Source organism: Pimephales promelas, chromosome 9 (genome assembly GCF_988280905.1).
Source record: "Pimephales promelas chromosome 9, fPimPro1.hap1.1, whole genome shotgun sequence".
NCBI lineage: Eukaryota > Metazoa > Chordata > Actinopteri > Cypriniformes > Leuciscidae > Pimephales > Pimephales promelas.
Genome location: NC_142777.1, coordinates 31091758 through 31109442, shown reverse-complemented (window position 1 = coordinate 31109442; position 17685 = coordinate 31091758). Strand labels below are relative to the sequence as shown.

Genomic DNA, 17685 nt, shown 5'->3' with positions numbered 1-17685 from the left:
AAGGCTGTGGGATGAGTTGGAATGATTTACTGGGGTTATTGGCAGGATGTCATAGGTCTTTTAAATAAAGCTTAACTTGTATTTTAACCCATAGTATTCCTTTAAAAATAATCCAAGATGATGTCATGACCTTGAGCGAAACAAGGAACTGATTGTACAACAAAACTCGGACATATAGTAAAAAAAATGCAGTGTTAATTTCTAAGAAATCCAATGCAGTTTTGTCAGTCAATTCAGTCTTAAAGTGTTAGTTCACCCCCCAAAATGAAAATTCTGTCAGTATTTACTCACCCTCATGTTGTTCCAACGCCATAAGAACTTCATTCATCTTCAGAACATGAATTAAGATATTTTTGATGAAATCTGAGAGCTGGATCACTTCTCCATACTAGTCCATAGGTTTCTTGAGGGATTGAAACTTGCTGGCCTCGAAAAGTTATTAAAGACATCGTTAAAATAGTTCAAGTGACGATAGTGGCTTAATCTTAAGTTCATCAAACGAAGAGAACACTTTTTGTGCGCATAAAACAAAACTAATATAATGACTTTATTTCAACTATTCAACTATAGTGAGCCTACGTGTGACGTAGCTCTACGCAATTACACTAGTTTAACTGACTAGAGGTGCAAAGAGAAGGAAATGAATAGTCGTTATTTATGTTTGTTTTTGCGCACAAAAAGTATTCTCATCAAGTTAAGATTGAGCCTTGGACTATTTTAACAATGTTTTTAAAAACTTTTCAAGGCCGGCAAGTTTCAATCCCTCAAGAAGCCTATGGACTAGTATGTGAGGAGTGATCCAGCTCTCAGATTTCATCAAAAATATCTTAATTCGTGTTCTGAAGATGAACGAAGGTCTTACGGAGTTGGAAGAACATGAGGGTGAGTAAATACTGACAGAATTTTCATTTTTGGGTGAACTATCCCTTTAAACCAGATGGAGGTGTCATTTAATATAATCGGAAATGTTTTTCCAAAGCTTTACCTCACTACTGTGGTATCTCAACATCCCAGTCAGCCATAAAACCCATATTAATTATTACCTCCACAGAAATGGAAGGAATGTCCATTTTTACCCACTTATCTAACTTACTTCTCGTAAAGAATGTATCTTTCAGCTCAGGGAGCAAGAATCCCACTGAAAAGGGTCAGATAGAAAGAAATAGAGCAGGGGTGGCTCACATGAACTCAATGAGAAAAGTAAACAGAAAAAGAGCTGGTTAAACAATAGAACCTGGTGCCCCTCCTCACCACTGGCCTATTACGACATCACACTCTCTGGACTGTAGAACTAGTTGTTCATTTTAAAATGTTAGTAAGTACCTGTAAAGATGTAGGCTGATTTCTGAAATATAGCATTGTTGTTATGCTTATGGAATATGTGCAGGCAGAGAATTGAATTTAATAAATATTTTGTCTAATTTGATTATTTGACTATTACTAATATTACAGTATTTTATCATGTTGTTTTGCCTAAAAAAAAAAGTGTAAAAAATGCCTAGAAATTAAAAAAAATAAATAAACACCAGTAAAATGAGTTCTGCTTTTGATATATGCCATACTGAAAATATGGAAAATCTAAAAATATAAGAGTGATTTCCAGGAAAACTTTGATAATAATAATAGTATCTTACGAAAAGTTCAGTACTGAATATTTCTAGTGATACTCGGTTATAAAACATGAAAATATTCTGAAATATTTCATAAATTGCTGTTTGTTTGTGTTCTTTTAAATCCTTGTTGAGTAATCACAAACTACTAGAAAAGTCATGAAAGTTTATTGGTGAAAAAGTCAGGCAACCAAACCTGATCTTCATTGGATTTATTCTAATGAGATTGCTAGCAGGGACATTTTGCATTTATTAGTCCAATTAATTACACAAGCCGGATTGCTGTAATATATTTGCAGATCCTTTTTTTCCGCAGCCCCTTTGAATGCTAATCAACCCTTCTGCATAATTTAAAAGCAGTGGATCATGCATTAAATGCTTGTAGGTGTTAACAGGCAAAGCACATCCTGGCTATATTTACTGAAAGTTTCTAAAGGTAGGTGTGAAGTTTCCATTCAGTTGCCATGGCTACTGACCAAAAACGCAGACAAGTGCCCTTAAAGTTGCATGTTGCAGTCGAGTAATGGAACATCTGAAGCTCTCGTTGCACTAATTTCTCATGTAGTTGTTTGAAAAAGTGCTTTGGGTCAGAATTGACAGCACTCAGCAGGCGACGGACATGGATTCGGTCTGTTAAAACGGTGCAGGGCACTTCACAGCATTAGGCCTAATACGATTTAACACTCTCAGAGTGACCTCCACAAAGCCTCCTCGCAAGCTAATCTTCACTACATAAACACGTGTGTGATTTGACACCTCCACATGGCTTTGTGACTGCTTCAGACCACATTTCCTAATTTGTCTTGTCCATACATGAGCACATTATTTGTTTTAGATACATGAATGAATCAAGTGGTAATTGCTGCACTTTGTTAGATCAATCTGTGTGCATTTTGCATACTGGCTGTTAATTTAGATTTCCTTTTCAAATATGCTAACCATGTTAAAGGGTTAGTTCACCCAAAAATGAAAATTCTGTCAGTATTTACTCACCCTCATGTTGTTCCAAACCTCTATGTGTTTATTTGTTCTGCTAAACACAAAGCAAGATATTTGGAAGAATGTTTTAATCAAACAGATCTCATTCCCCATTGACTACCATAGTAGGAAAAAATACATACTATGGTAGTCAATGGGGAATGAGATCTGTTTGATTAAAACATCCTTCCAAATATCTTCCTTTGTGTTCAGCAAAACAAATAAACACTTAGAGGTTTGGAACAACATGAGGGTGAGAAAATACTGACAGAATTTTCATTTTTGGGTGAACTAACCCTTTAACAGTTCATGTGGTATTCAAAACTACAACATGATAGCATTGCTTTAAAGGGGTGGTAAAGTATGATTTCACTTTTCTAACTTTAGTTAGTGTGTAATGTTGCTGTTCGAGCATAAACAACATTATCGAAGTTACAACGCTCAAAGTTCAAAGCAAAGGAAGATATTTGCTTTTAAAGAAAAGGACTACAACAAACGGCTTGTGGGGACTACACGACATTCCTCCCGGGTTAGTGACATCACCAACCCTAAAATGTGCAAAAACCCCGCCTCCGGGAACACAGTAGAGAAGAGGAAGAGTTGTTGTATTAGAGTACATTTGTGAGTAAGGTCAAACTTGAGCATCCATATATAAAGAAATAAAGTCGCAATTCTGAGAAATAAAGTCGCAATTCTGACTTTATAACACATAATTGTGAGTTTATATCTTCAAGTTATGAGTTATGAGATGAGTTATCAGGGCCAATCTCACACTTCTGACTTTACAACAGGCAATTTCTACTTTATATCATGCATTTCTGACTTCATAACACACAATTGCGACTTTATATCTCGCAATTGCAACTTTATATCTAGCAATTTTGACTTTATAACACGCGATTCTGACTTTATAACACACAATTCTGACTTTATATCTCACAATTCTGACTTTATATCTCGCAATTGTGAGAAAAAAAGTCAGAAATGTGAGATAAAAAGTCGCAATTACCTTTTTTATTTTTCATTAAGTGGCGGAAACAAGCTTCCATAGACTTAGCATCTGAGGACTAATTCAATTTTTTCTCAGTTATTTTCCTCTTCAAAAAACAGGGCTTTTCATCTCTTGACAAACTAAAAGATATTTGTATACATTCGAAATAAAAAAATATAAATTGTGCTGAATGTCAGCTTGCTTATTTTGCTCAAGATACAGGTTTATGCAAGATCCACGTCATGCAAACAAGAAACTTTGCTTCAAACCACTGGTTGAAGCGGCTGTTCCACTTTCCACCACATAACTTTGCGATTCTGTTCGTCGGAACTATGGTTTCGGGAAACATAGACTCATTGAATGCTGATAACGACGGCAATTGTGACCATAGTTGGCTAACGATGCTTTTGGGAATCGCACCCCTGGCTGATGTATTCAGCGCATTAACTCTCATTATTAGTGCCATTTCACAAGAGAGGACTTGCAGTGTGCTGAAGGTCTCAGTGGGGCCCTAAGGTCATTATTTTGTGATAAGACATCCACTTTCCTCTTTGCCCTCTCTGTCTGACCTCTAGCTTCTTAGCCCGAAGAGGAAAGTTTATGGCGCTTTCCATGACTAAATGGCCCTGTACTCTCTGAAGAGAATGTCTCCAGTGTGCGTGCTAGAGAAAAATGAATGGTGCTCTTATGCCAAAATAAGACCTCTAAAGAACTTGATGCAATCCCTATAAAGAGGGCTAGTGTTACATTTGGGCCTTTTCAGTGAATGAAGTCGCCATCATTTGACTCATGTCATATTTCACAGAGAGTCATATTCAACCAAATGACTGTGGTGCTAAATCGGTGAATAATGAAAGGGGGCCCAGTGTCACCTTGGGTCTTACATTTCCAGCAGTTTTACCTCAACAGACCTACTTGCGTATAATTTGTAAACAATAAAAGAGACTGTTGTTATGTGCCCATAATTAAGTGAGCTGTCTATGGAAGTAGCATTCAAGAGACTTTTGATGCAAAAGCGGGAGAATAATTATGCATTATCATGTATTATTTGCTGAAAAAACCAAACAAAAAACAATTCAAGATGGTGAAAAATGCACAAGAAATTTTGATTTTAAATATACTCTGATATTAAAGTTTTGGCCAATATAAGACGATAATTATATTCATGTTTTGATAAATAGATACCTGATAAATACTTGATATTAAAATGTATATACCATTTTGTCTAACTTAATTATAAATTGAATTAAAAACACAAAAACACTGAATCATTTTAAATGCTACGAGTGAATTTAGGCATTGTAGCATTATAATATACAGTATGAAAAGGCATATTCACTTTGGGATTCGCTAATGATAATATTTAGCAGTGTTATTAAATTGTTAAGAGTTAAAAGATTAACTTTAAGTGAGCATTAAATTATATCAAAGATCATCTAAATAGAAACTAATATTAAAAACAAGCAGGCACAATTCAAAATCCAATATTGAGCAACAAATATTCTGTAGTCCAAAGTGAACAATATCAAATTAATAAAAAATTCAGCCTATAGTCAGTATTGGTAGGCTACTGATATATTCTGCATCCCTTACAACAATTAGTTTATTAAAAGTTTATTAAAGTATGCTATCAGCTTTTAATCTAAAAATAAGAAACTATATTTTACTATAAATCTAAAAATAATATTATATTATATATAGTATATATAATATCGTTTACAGAGAGTATACTTCAAAGTGCAATTTCATAAACTAAAAGCAATTCTACGAGCATGCTATCAGCTTTTAATCTAAAAATAAGAAACTATATTTTAAATCTAAAAATAATATTATATATATATAGTATATAGTATATATAATATCGTTTACAGAGAGTATACTTCAAAGTGCAATTTCATAAACTAAAAGCAATTCTACTAGTATTTGACTAAACTATAAACTTGTAGTATAGATAAGCATATTTTTAAACTAGTGTGCTCAAAATGTATTAGTTACACTTAAAGGACACTTAAAAGTGCACACATTCAATTCAGTATTAAATGTACTAATAAATTGTACCCAATTTTTTGTTTCTGTCTGTGAAGCACTTTCCGATTATGAGGTTAGGCAGTGAGTTTGTGTAATGTTTGTGCCCTCAAGGCACATTTGTCATGTTCATTAACGCAATGACATGCACATGGGTTCATGTCTAGGTTTGTCCATGGCCTGTGGGTAAATGATAATCACAACATGGCTCCTATGATGTAACATCATTGACCAGAAAGCTGAGAGTGAATAAATAGCCCTATGGGTTTTTGGTTTTGTTTTTTTACTTTTTAAATGCCTAGTGGAATGAAATGTGTCATTTCCTGTGACTGTGCCAGCAGACCAGCCCCTTCAAATTCAATAGCTTATAGGACACCATTGTAAGTTAAATTTTAACACATTGTTGGCCTTGTATTTAAGCCCTGTGATTTAGTCCAGTTCTTGTGAGTTCTTATGGTTGACGTTGGATGCCTTTGTGAAGTCTTTGTGAAGTTTTCAGTTTATCGAATAAACTGTGCTGCATGTGGATCCTGCTTCAGCCAAAGTGTGACAACTATGTTATGAACAGCAATTTTTTGCAGGCTCCCATGAATGCAGAAGCTTCATGCTGCATATTGCAGAAATAGTAGTAGCCTATGCTAGTCTGAACATAGCCTGCTTGTCTGCGCTGGAATAAGGTTGTGATGGTCTGTGCACAAAAATGTGCAACAAAACAAGAATAAGGCTGTATAAATGTTTAGAGCCAAAGAAGGAAGTAAACTTCTGATATTTTTTAGAGATTCGCCAAGCTAGACAAGGATGAGTCTTCATGAGAGAGACTGCAAGTCTTAACTTGATTTTTAGAAGTATGATTGGAATTTGAAGGATCTTTAAGACCTGCTTTAACTTTATCTTCCTTGTGCACTTCTGTACTGAAGCTATTTAGCCAACATGTATGTGTTATGCCAAAATAGTTGGACCAAATAATTGAAGAAAAACAGTATACTGGTTCAAAAACAGTTACATTAGTGACATTGTAATAATTTACTTGAAAAATTACATTAAATGTCCCCTGACATGGGGTTATTTTATTATTTTATGGTTGCCCTTATAATGTTAGTATGTTTTTAGATAAAAAAAGTCATAATTTAGAAATAAAAGGCATTTTTCCTAGTCTGATTTTAGCCTCTGATTTGAAGGCTCTGTTTGAAGGGGCGTGTCTGCTGTGGGATTCAGTATAACCGCCCACTGCTGTGATTGGCTGACATGCTTGCATATGAAATAGCTACATATTAAATGTGAAAAACTGTCGACTACTTTTACACTATTATAGGTTTTACACTATTATAGGTTTTTAACGTTCGTGCGTTCATACTTCCTAACTCATTTTCTCATGGGCGAGCCAAATTCTCCGGGTGGACCTTTCCTCGTTATGACGTAATAATGAGGAGATTCAAGATCAGCGCGTCTGAGCTGCAGAGAAGAGGAAAAATAGCCAAAGCTCGGTTTACACCAATTGAAAATTCTAGACACGAGGGGACCAAATACAGGCTAGGGGAACGAATATTAATGTTAAAAAACCTCAGAAAGTGAAAATTTCATGTCAGGGGACCTTTAAGAAGATTTTACATCCTCTCATTGGAACTTTCTTTTCCAAATGTTTACTTTCATGAACAGGGAACACCAGATTTTGTCTCAGATGGATTTTTTTTAGATTCAAAATGTAATCATTATATAATATAAACAATGACATTTAAAATATTCAGGTGCTTTTTAAACAAATGAACTGAACACTCACTATGAAGTAGACAGGCCTCTAATTAAAGCTTTTCCATTTGGGGGGAATGTGTGTGTGTGTGTGTGTAGGGCACTAGCTCTGAAGGGCCCGACTAGGCTGTAAATCAACTCCAGTCTCTCAGCCCACTCCGGCTGTTCAGTGTCTGAAGCAATTATAGAAAAAGACTGGATGCAACATTTTTCCTGTCCTACAAGATTTGTGGACACTTTTAAAAGGGTTTCAAACCTTAGCTAACCCCACCACAACCCTTCATAAAAACTTAAAAAAAAAAAAAAAAAAGAAAAATCACAAAATTATCAGCAAAAACTTTATGCGCACTATACAGTACTGTAAGCTTTGAAATATATAAATCAAGGTGGACATCAGTTTCCTGCTCCTGTGTCAACACATTTTGATCTGCCTGACTGCACTTTAAAAGGAAGTATGGCTATCTGAACATAATCGTGTTCTTATACAGGGATATTAAGATATCAGTCAGTGTTTACTCGTGTTGATGTCCATGTACGTATATCAACTCTGAAATTAACTCAACTCAAAATGTTTTTCCCGAATCCCGACACACCCACTTCCTGTCACATTCAGAGTGCAGTCACTTATATATCTAAGTTTCCCCATTAGAATACTTTTATCCAACCTGTCAATCCTAAACTAAAGCGGCACTCCAAGTCATGGCATATTAATAATCGGTGCTTGCGCAGACGCAGGTCTTGTGCAGTAAGTGTTGTAGTTAGCTGAGTGCTCAGTGCTGGGATGGCATAAAACAGAGGAGAGTCCAGCCAAATGATCTCATGCATAAAATCATGAGGTGCTTTTTTGATCTCTTTATGGGTAAAAGCCAAAAATTAAGTGCCACACTTTTTTGCCTCTTCTATAACTATTTGCATAATCACTCAAGTAGAATAAGGCTGAGTTTGGTAAATGATCATTTTGTTAAGGAAGATCCTGGAGGGGATGCTGTGCTTGCCACTGTATGTGCTTGTAAGCGTCGTGTAATGGCATCTGGTGAAGCTGTTTTGTTTTAAAACGAAGCTGTATATTTGTCATTATTCACTGGCAAATATTAAGTACTAAACAATATGAAGTTAAGTTCACCAAAATTAAGTGGTATTTTTGTCAAATTTTTGGCATCACCAAAAGATAGGTACTATTTGGTTTGAAATTTACTTGGCATTCTATGTGCAATAAATATGTATCCTTCCCATTGCCTTATGGGATAGTAAAGTGACCATTTAATGTGCACTTCAGAATTTTGCTGGCAGGTCATCCAGCTATAATTTTCGACTACTTTGAATACTATGAATTCAGACTTACTACTCAGCTCACATATTGTTTTTCACCTAAAACGTATGAAAGTAGACATATTCAGATGAAGCGTGTGAGCTTCATAAAACAGTTTAAACTGTTTTAAGACTCAAAACTAGGGTAGAAAATAGCCTACTTATTCATTGTGATGTTTTTTATTGTAAAAACCAAGCGAACGTCATAAATTGACCTCAGACAACAGTATAAAAAAAATGTAAAAAGCCAGTTCATGACCCTTTTAATAGCCTAGGGGGAAGGTCACAGAGATTAAATGTTTGCTTTGAGTGAGATGCACTGAAACTCTCAGAGACGTTCTCAACAGGATGCCGAGTAGCGGTCTGGCAAAGTGCTGGAATATTTTAGGCCTTCAAGCAGATCCATTTCTCTGTATCAGCTTGACTGCATGTCAGAATCATAGGCCACGTGTTGTTCAAACAAGGTCATTATATTATTTATGACTAAATCAGAGTCAGTGTTTTTCCGTCTTTTTATTATTAGTTACAGAAATGAGTCCTACATGTATATAAGAAAGTGAGAGAGTATATTGGATGTGCCTGTAGAGGAGTGCATACAAACGCAGAAACACTTGATGTCATTGTATTTTATCTTTACAGCTGTTTGAGGCCAATAGCCTACTTTTACAGAAATGAGAGAGAAGGTTGTTGAAGTGAAATCAATACCGCCTCTTAATGAGGTTCTCTGCAAAAAGAAAATTGATTGAGAGGGAGAGTTAGAGAGAAAGAAAGAGAAAGCAAGAGGGTAGCACTGCTAAACAGATATATTGAAGCAGCACTGAGCGGAAATAAGTGGATCAACCTCACTTTGAGTGAGTTTTTCTTCGTAGGGAAAGATTAGTGATTACCAGAGGACATTGATTAATGCAACAGTATGGCAGTGTAAATTAAAAGTGGGTTTTTTCACAGTGCAAAAGCATCTGCCCTCATTTTCAGTGTATTTGGCTCATGGGATGATTCCCAGCTTGTATCATCTCAGTTATATAACAGACTTGTGAACTTCTGTGTGTACAGTAGTTCTCATTTCAAAGAGGAAAGCAGATGCTTTCGACCCATTTTCTTGTTAGACTACATAAATAAACAAGTACTCATGGTGGCTGAAATTTTAAAGTTAACTATTGTTACGTAGTTTCAAAATAGAGCTTATATTTAGAGACTACAAACAACCTGCAACAGTACAGACTAACGGTATATATATTTTAATAAAAATTTTGGTCCCACTTTATATTAAGTGGCTTTAAGTACTATGTACTTACATTGAAATTAATAATTTGATACAATGGACTTATTGTGTACATACATGTTTTTACATTGTACTTACATTTTAAAATTCCAGCATGTAATTACAGCTATAATTCATTTATGTAATTACATTTGTTGACCCTCCCCTCACACCTTAACCCACCCTTAAACCTACTCATACCATCACACCTGTCCCTAACCTTACCCGTATCACACCTCAATATCAGCAAAAGTGTTTTACAACACAACAATAACACAATAATACATTGTACTTATTGTTCAATGTAAGTACATAGTACTTAAAGCCACTTAATATAAAGTGGGACCAAAATTTTATATACAAAGTTTCACACACACACACCCCTGACCAAATGTTCTCTCAATGTAGGTTAAACAAAAACAAAAACACACACACACATATACATTATACATGCATATATATGATATGTATGTGTGTATATACTGTTGAAGTTGGATGGTAAGAGGAATATCTTAATTCATGATGATGGATGCAACCAAAACTTCTTGAAATATCAGAATATTCTGCAGAAGGATTCAGGTTTCATATTTGATCCTCTGAAGGGGTGTTCATTGTTTTTTTTCTTTCTCTTCCTTCAATTTAGAGATTCCAGTGGAGCCATTTGAACCAGTAACCAATGGCAACAGTCCAGGCCCTGTCCTTGAACCAGGACCCGAGCAAAAGCATCTGTGCCGTTTATCCGACATCCTCTTTGGCATCAGGTCGCTGCGTCATGGGAAGCGTAGGCAGCCTAATCGAGAAACCAGACGTGTCACCAACCAAGAGCAATAGAGCAGTTCCACAAGTATCAGGACGTCATAACCACGGCCTGCTCAAGAAGGGTTTCAACCAGAGAGAGCTGCTTAACTATCTGAACATCACCAAGAAGGAAGCGAAGGGCAGCAAACACATCATCTCTGGCACATCCTCCATCAAGAGAGAGCACAGGAGCGAGGAGAACGACATCTACACTAAGGTCTACCATCGAGATGGAAAAGAGCTTGATTTGGGAAAGAACTCACTTCCCATAGGTGGCAAGTTTGATAAGGTAAACGACTGTGAAAAAGTCATGTCATGTCAGAATCACAGCAATTGGGAGTCTACCAACATCAAACTGAGTGTTTGGGAAACCTGTCTGAAAACAGTTTCTAGTTTTGTTACTGTGTTTAATGATGCTAGTGAAGTATAAATTATATGCTTAAGCTTTATATATTTCACAAGAGCATATGGAGGTGAATTAATGTAGTATTTTTCAGGCATCAACAGTAACAAAGGACCATATAAATTTATTGTTAAAATACATTCAATTTTTTTTTTTAAATTTGACCATTAAAAAATATTTGTTATATTTGAGTCTAGTGAAAAATGTATTTCTCTAACTGTACTAATTGTTTTTATTTATTACAATTTATGATGAATGTATTATAATTTATTGTAAAACCAGCTAGTAAAACATATAAAACGAATGTAATATTTTGTTGATCTGTCATCAAAAACTAAGCACCAAAAAAAGTTAAAAATTTGTATTTTTGAGACGTTCTTGAGACTAAAATATGTGACAGCAGATTCAATTTTAAAAAGACCTGAATGCAGCATTATTTCATTAAGAATAAAATAAAAACTTTTGGCGAAAAGTAAGGGTGAATTCATCAAAGTTATTGACTTTTTCACCCATCGGCACTTGCTTCAGTAAGTTTTCAACAAATCTCGGAAGGAGCAGGTATTAAAAACACACTTTACAATGAGTGGATGAAAAAAAGATGAATAGGTTCCTCGTTGTAGTTTCAAAGCCTGTCAATGAAATGCAGAAATTGTGACAGTGTTTCAAATCCGGCTCCATAAAGGCAATAATTCTTCCTGAGGCAAGTGTAATTTATTGATAGGTGGGCTATTCCCCCGAGTCGCAAATGGAAATAAATCATATAAACTGTTCTGGCCAGCACCACGTAGACTAACTGACTGGCTAAATTTATCTCTGTAATCAAATATGGTCCCCCTCAGGTGACGTTATTGAGCAGGAAACTCAGCGAGACAGAAGAAATATGGAAGCAAAAGGGGTCTACATTAAATTACTTTTATGTTGTTTGGCATGGCTCCAGTTTTTAAGTGTAGCGTTATTCTCCTGATGCTCATGCTGCAATTGACTTATCCCTGTCATTTCACAGCCACGTTTCAGACCTTCCGCCTTTAAACCGGTCACCCCCAAAAACTTCAGCTCCATGCAAAACCTCTACCCTTCCAAGTCGGAGGAGCTAGAGAGCGGCTTAACCAACAGCATGCATCCATCCTATGCCAAAGCAGCGCCCAAATCGCTGTCCACCTCTTCCTCGTCCTCCTCCCCTTCACGGCCAGGCATGAGCACCAGAAAAGGAGTTCTAGCAGCGGCAGCCCGGGGCCACAGCCAGGAAGAGGAGAACACGTCCGACTCGGGACACAACTCCATGAACAGCCTGCCGCCCTATCGGCCGCCGTTCCGCCCTCACTTGGGACAAATCAGCGCCTCTATGGGTCACATCAATCACATCGGCTCACTGGATCGCAGTTCGCTGGGCTCCAAGGGAGCCGCTTCCACAGTCACGGACGTGTCCTGTCACAGTATGGCTACACTGAACCGCCTGCAGTGCTATGGAAGCGAGGCCCCGCCCCCCTACGAGCTGTCACAGTCTATGGAGGACGTGGTGAGGGACCTGGAGGAACGCCTACAGGAAAAGGAGCACGAGCTACGTCAGATGAGGAGGAACTTGGATGAGAGCGAAGATGCCATTGCACAGGTCAGAACACATGATCTATTAAACATAGACTACCGTTCAAAAGTTTGGGGTCGGTAACATTTTGATGTTTTCAAAAGAAGTTATGCTTACCAAATGTAAGGTGTTTTCTATGTATTTTAAAAAGTAATTTATTTCTGTGATGCAAAGCTGAATTTTCAAAAGTGGATGAGTAAAAGTATTCATTTCTTTAAAAAAAAAAAAACTTTTGAAGAGTAGTGTACTGCATTTAAAATGGGTTATATCATACATTTTAAATAGATAAAAAAATATTAATTAATTTAAATTTAAGATTTAGATTTTATTCTATATATATTTCTTACATAATGGTGTTTAAAACATCTTAAATACAGACCTCAAAGGGACAGTTCACTTTGAAATTAATTTTTGAAATGTTTTAGCTTACCTCAAGGGCATCCAAGATGTAGGTGTCTTTGTTTCCACAGTATTTTCAATTTTGATATTTTTAGGTCAAACCGTTCTTGTCTGTCAGTCACATAATGGAGGTATATGGGGTCCACCTCAAAGAGCATGCACAGAGAAGTCCAAATTAAACATGATTTAATGACTCATAAATGTAAGTACACATTGATGGCCTAAGACACGAAACGAGCGGTTTGTTTGAGAAAATGAACAGTATTTATATCGTTTTTACCTCTTGTAATCACAGTCACGTCCAAGTACTATGAGGGCGAGGGCGATTCTGTCTGCGCAAGCCCCGGACAGCCCCGGAAGTGATCTCTCGCGCGGTTATGTCACTCATTGTTTACACAGAGATTTCAGAAGTGTTACCCTTGAAGATCTAAACATATTTAGATATACAGGAAATTGACGATTTCAATATATCAACAGACAAGACAACGTTGATATTTTTTCCGCAACTGCGCAAGAGATCACTTCCGGCACTTTCCGGCGCTTGCACAGACCGAAGCGCCCGTGCCTTCAGACGACTTGGACGTGGCTTTGGTTACAAGGGGTAAAAACGATATAAATACTGTTCGTTTTCTCACACAAACCGCTCGTTTCGTGTCTTAGGCCATCAATGTGTACTTACGTTAACGAGTCATTAAATCATGTTTAATTTGGACTTCTCTCTGCATGCTCTTTAAGTTCGTGACCATTATATGACTGACAGACAAGAACGGTTTGACCTAAAAAAATCAAAATTGAAAATACTGTGGAAACAAAGACATCTACATCTTGGATGCCCTTCAGGTAAGCTAAAAACATATCAAAAATTAATTTCAAAGTGAACTATCCCTTTAAAAACATCTAAAGTAAAAAAACCAAACAAACCTGAAAACACTGAAAAACAAAAACAACAATCTTAGTGTTGACACAGAACGCATTCTTTCATTCCAATGCGTTACTTTTCCATTGTTTCTTTATGTAAACATATGCAAGACGGATGTGTATAAACCGTTGCCCTCATGTCTTTTTCAGCGTCACGCACATGACGCAGCGTTCTAAAAACGAGCCGCTCGAGTTAAATCAGTTCAACTTAAAAAAAAAAAAAAAAACGCATCTCACATTTCTCAAAGCACAGGTTCAGTGTACACAAAATTAGAATGACAAATAAAGCAGAAATAAAAAAAAATCAAAACTGTGTTTGTGTGCTCCTGTAGGTTTTTGAAGGGAAGCAGCGGCTCTGGGAGAAGGAGGTTACAGAATTGAAATACCTGTACACTGCCAAACTGCGCCAGGTATCCCAGCAGTCCCAGCGTTCCCAGCGAAACCTGCAGCTGCAGCTGTATAAGGTACAGCAGGAAAGCAAACGGCTGCAGGAGGAGCTGGATTCTGTCAGGCTGGAGTGCCAGACCCTGAAAAGTCAAAGCCCAGCGGGACAAAGCCAGAACATTAATCCCCAGCTGGAAGAGACCCAATGGGAGGTATGCATTAAGTCAGAGCTATCTATTCAGAGCTTTGGGGATTGCAGAAATCTTTGCACGAGATGATAGAAAAAAGCAGCCTTTAGTTGGATGATAAATGAAGGAACGCATCATGTATTGATTGTTAGTTTTGTTCAAGCTGACCATACTGTAAATCTAAATCAGATGTTAAGGGTTGACTGTCCACACTGTCATTTTACAAGCAACCAGAGCTGCTTGTTCAATCAGTGAAGCCAATATCTGATATATATCAGTTGCCATAGTAATGACTTTTGTGACAAAGGCAAAAAAAGAAATGAAAACGTCAATGTCTTTGTAGAGACAGAGAAAATGAGGAATGATAGAAATTGTGCCTCTGAGATTGAATGGGAATGTCATCACACTCACAGAGATTATAAGCATTCAAATGCATGTTAGGCTGTTTACACGACACCGTTTTCAACTAAAAACGTAAAAAAAAAATTGAAAACGATACTGTTATCGCACTCGTGTAAACTACAAAAACCCTCGCAAATTAATGAAAACGATGTGCATGCATATTACGTGTTCAGTCTTTAGGTGTGTGGTGTTGTTGCTTTACAAAGTGAGATCGCCATCTATTGGCCTGGCATGCATAATACAGCATTTTGTATCGTTTTCGTAGAGCCTTGTGAACGGGGATCATTATGACAATGGTCTCTGTATGCAAAAAATGCAAACGAAAAACCTTTCTGTCTTTAGTACATTGTTGTAGTGTAAACATTCCCATAGTTAATCATCACGTAAAATACGATATCATAGAATGACTTTGATCTGACTTTAATCCGATTTCTAACCACATTGGATTTGCTCAGTTCAGACATCAGACAACTAAATGGATTTGTACAGAAGCGTGTTGCATTCACTTGAAGAAAAAAAATCTACTCTGTTTTTCTGAATTAATGAGTTAGTTATCTCAGAATTACGAGATAATTTTTCATGGGAAAGTTTTTTCTCTGTTTTTCTGAATTAATGAGTTAATTTTCTCAGAATTATGAGATAATTGTTCATGGAAAAAAAGCTTTTGCTCTGTTTTTCTGAATTAACGAGTTAATTATCTCAGAATTACGAGATGATTTTTCATGGGGAAAAGTTTTTGCTCTTTTTTTCTGAATTAACGAGTTAATTATCTCAGAATTACGAGATGTTTGTGTATGGAAAAAAGCTTTTGCTCTGTTTTTCTGAATTAACGAGTTCATTATCTCAGAATTACGAGATAACTTTTCATGGGAAAAAGTTTTTTCTCTGTTTTTCTGAATTAACGAGTTAATTATCTCAGAATTACAAGATAATTTTTCATGGGAAAAAAAGTTTTTGCTCTGTTTTTCTGAATTAATTCAGAAAAAAATCTCGTAATTCTGAGATAATTAACTCGTTAGTTCAGAAAAACAGGCTAGATTTTTTTTCTTCAAATGAATGCAACACGCTTCCGTAGATTTGAAAGAGTGACAGAAAGACAGATTTTTATTGCCTATCTGGACAAACCCCTACTAAGCCTAGCATTATTAACACTAACAGCCTCTTATTCAAAATATGATTTGAGAATATTGTTCATATGTATATTGTATAAGTTGTGAAAATGACAACATTTTGTTGATTTAATAGGTCTGCCAGAAGTCTGGAGAAATCGCTTTACTGAAGCAACAGTTCCGAGACTCTCAGGCAGAGGTCACACAGAAGCTAAGCGATATCTTCCTCTTAAAGACTCAGCTGCACGAGGCACGCAATGAGATACAGAGCAAGGACAGCCAGATCGACATGCTACAGATGGCCCTACAGGGCGCCCGCCGGAAATGCCCCTTGCCTGCTTTTGAGGACACTCGAGTGGATGCGGGTGAGACTGGAGGAGCCAGTGCCACGGAGGAGCGTCTCAGAGCTGAACTGCTGCTGGAAAGGCGCCAGAACGAGGCGCAGACTTCCGCTTTTGAAAATGAGAGAAGCACATGGCAGAACGAGAAGGAGAAGGTGATACGCTACCAGAAGGAACTGCAGGCCAGCTACCTGGAGATGTACCACAAGAACGAGGCCTTAGAGAAAGAACTGGCGATGCTGAGAGGGGGCTGGGCCAGAGCGGAAGAGGGGGGAGCAGGGGGCGGAGGAGAGGAAGCAAAGCCGCCCACCGGTCTGCCCTGGATAGAGAGGATTGAGTCCTCTGAAATCTGACTTGGCAAATGTTCTTTAGCATCTGAGATTAGATTGATGACAACAGCTCTGGATCCTGAGACAATAAATAAACTATAAATAAATAATCTACAAGTTTGACCAAAAAGTGTACCAAATAGAGGCGCAAGCTGAATATTATGTGTTAAATGAATTTTGTTGAAAAAATCTGAATCATCAAAACTACTTTTTTTTGTTGCAAAAATTAAATGATAATCTGATTTTATATTAAACACAATATTTGATTTCAGATCCTAAATCATTTACAATGGTTTATTTAAAAAACAATAGATGCGTTAAATTAGCTTTACTGGAGTGTTCTAGCGCTATTGTTTCACTGATTCTATATTTTGGGCTTTAGGTACTGGATAATACTAACAACATCATATTATTCAAAGAATGAAATCAGTTAGGTGTGCATTCCCTAAATGCATGATGCACTTTAAATGCTCTCAACTCACGAGTTGTCTTTTGCATTGGAAAACATGTCAAAAGCTGATCCATATAGAAGCATTTCTGCTACTATGTCTATGTGCTGCTGGGTTTTTCCTGTTATTTTGACCCAAGATGTTTATATCTGCATGAATGTGAAACAAAAATTCTGGTAAGTTTGATGCCATTGAGTGCACTGCACAGGACTGTGGAAAAGTCTTCAGTGATCGTAAAAAAGCTGTGACTTAATTGAGAAAAACTACTGAATTAAATATTCTGTTTCATGTAATAATTGTATAGATTTGTACTATACACGTATGGTGTTCTTTACCTCAAAGTTGCATAAACCTTACCATTTCCTTTAAATTGACTGAAGATTATTACACCCTTGTTCTGTAAAAAAGCTCTAAAATGTGTCTTCCAGGTAGTGTAAAATAAAAGTTTAAAATGTGTCTTCCAA

The 17685-nt window shown here is 36.7% G+C and overlaps 1 protein-coding gene across 3 annotated transcripts in view; it reads left to right on the top strand.

The window, feature by feature from the left end:
- Nucleotides 1-17685, top strand: part of n4bp3 (NEDD4 binding protein 3) — a 26913-nt gene extending 9228 nt beyond the window's left edge. For 2 of the 3 annotated variants that reach the window (XM_039648843.2, XM_039648844.2), the window contains exons 2-5: nt 10563-11006; nt 12124-12729; nt 14352-14615; nt 16239-17685. In XM_039648843.2, the coding sequence (XP_039504777.2) occupies nt 10596-11006; nt 12124-12729; nt 14352-14615; nt 16239-16796 (1839 nt within the window). In that variant the 5' untranslated portion in view covers nt 10563-10595 and the 3' untranslated portion in view covers nt 16797-17685. Of the gene's footprint in view, nt 1-745; nt 883-10562; nt 11007-12123; nt 12730-14351; nt 14616-16238 lie in introns of all 3 variants that reach the window. The other variant, XM_089135005.1, reaches the window with a different exon arrangement.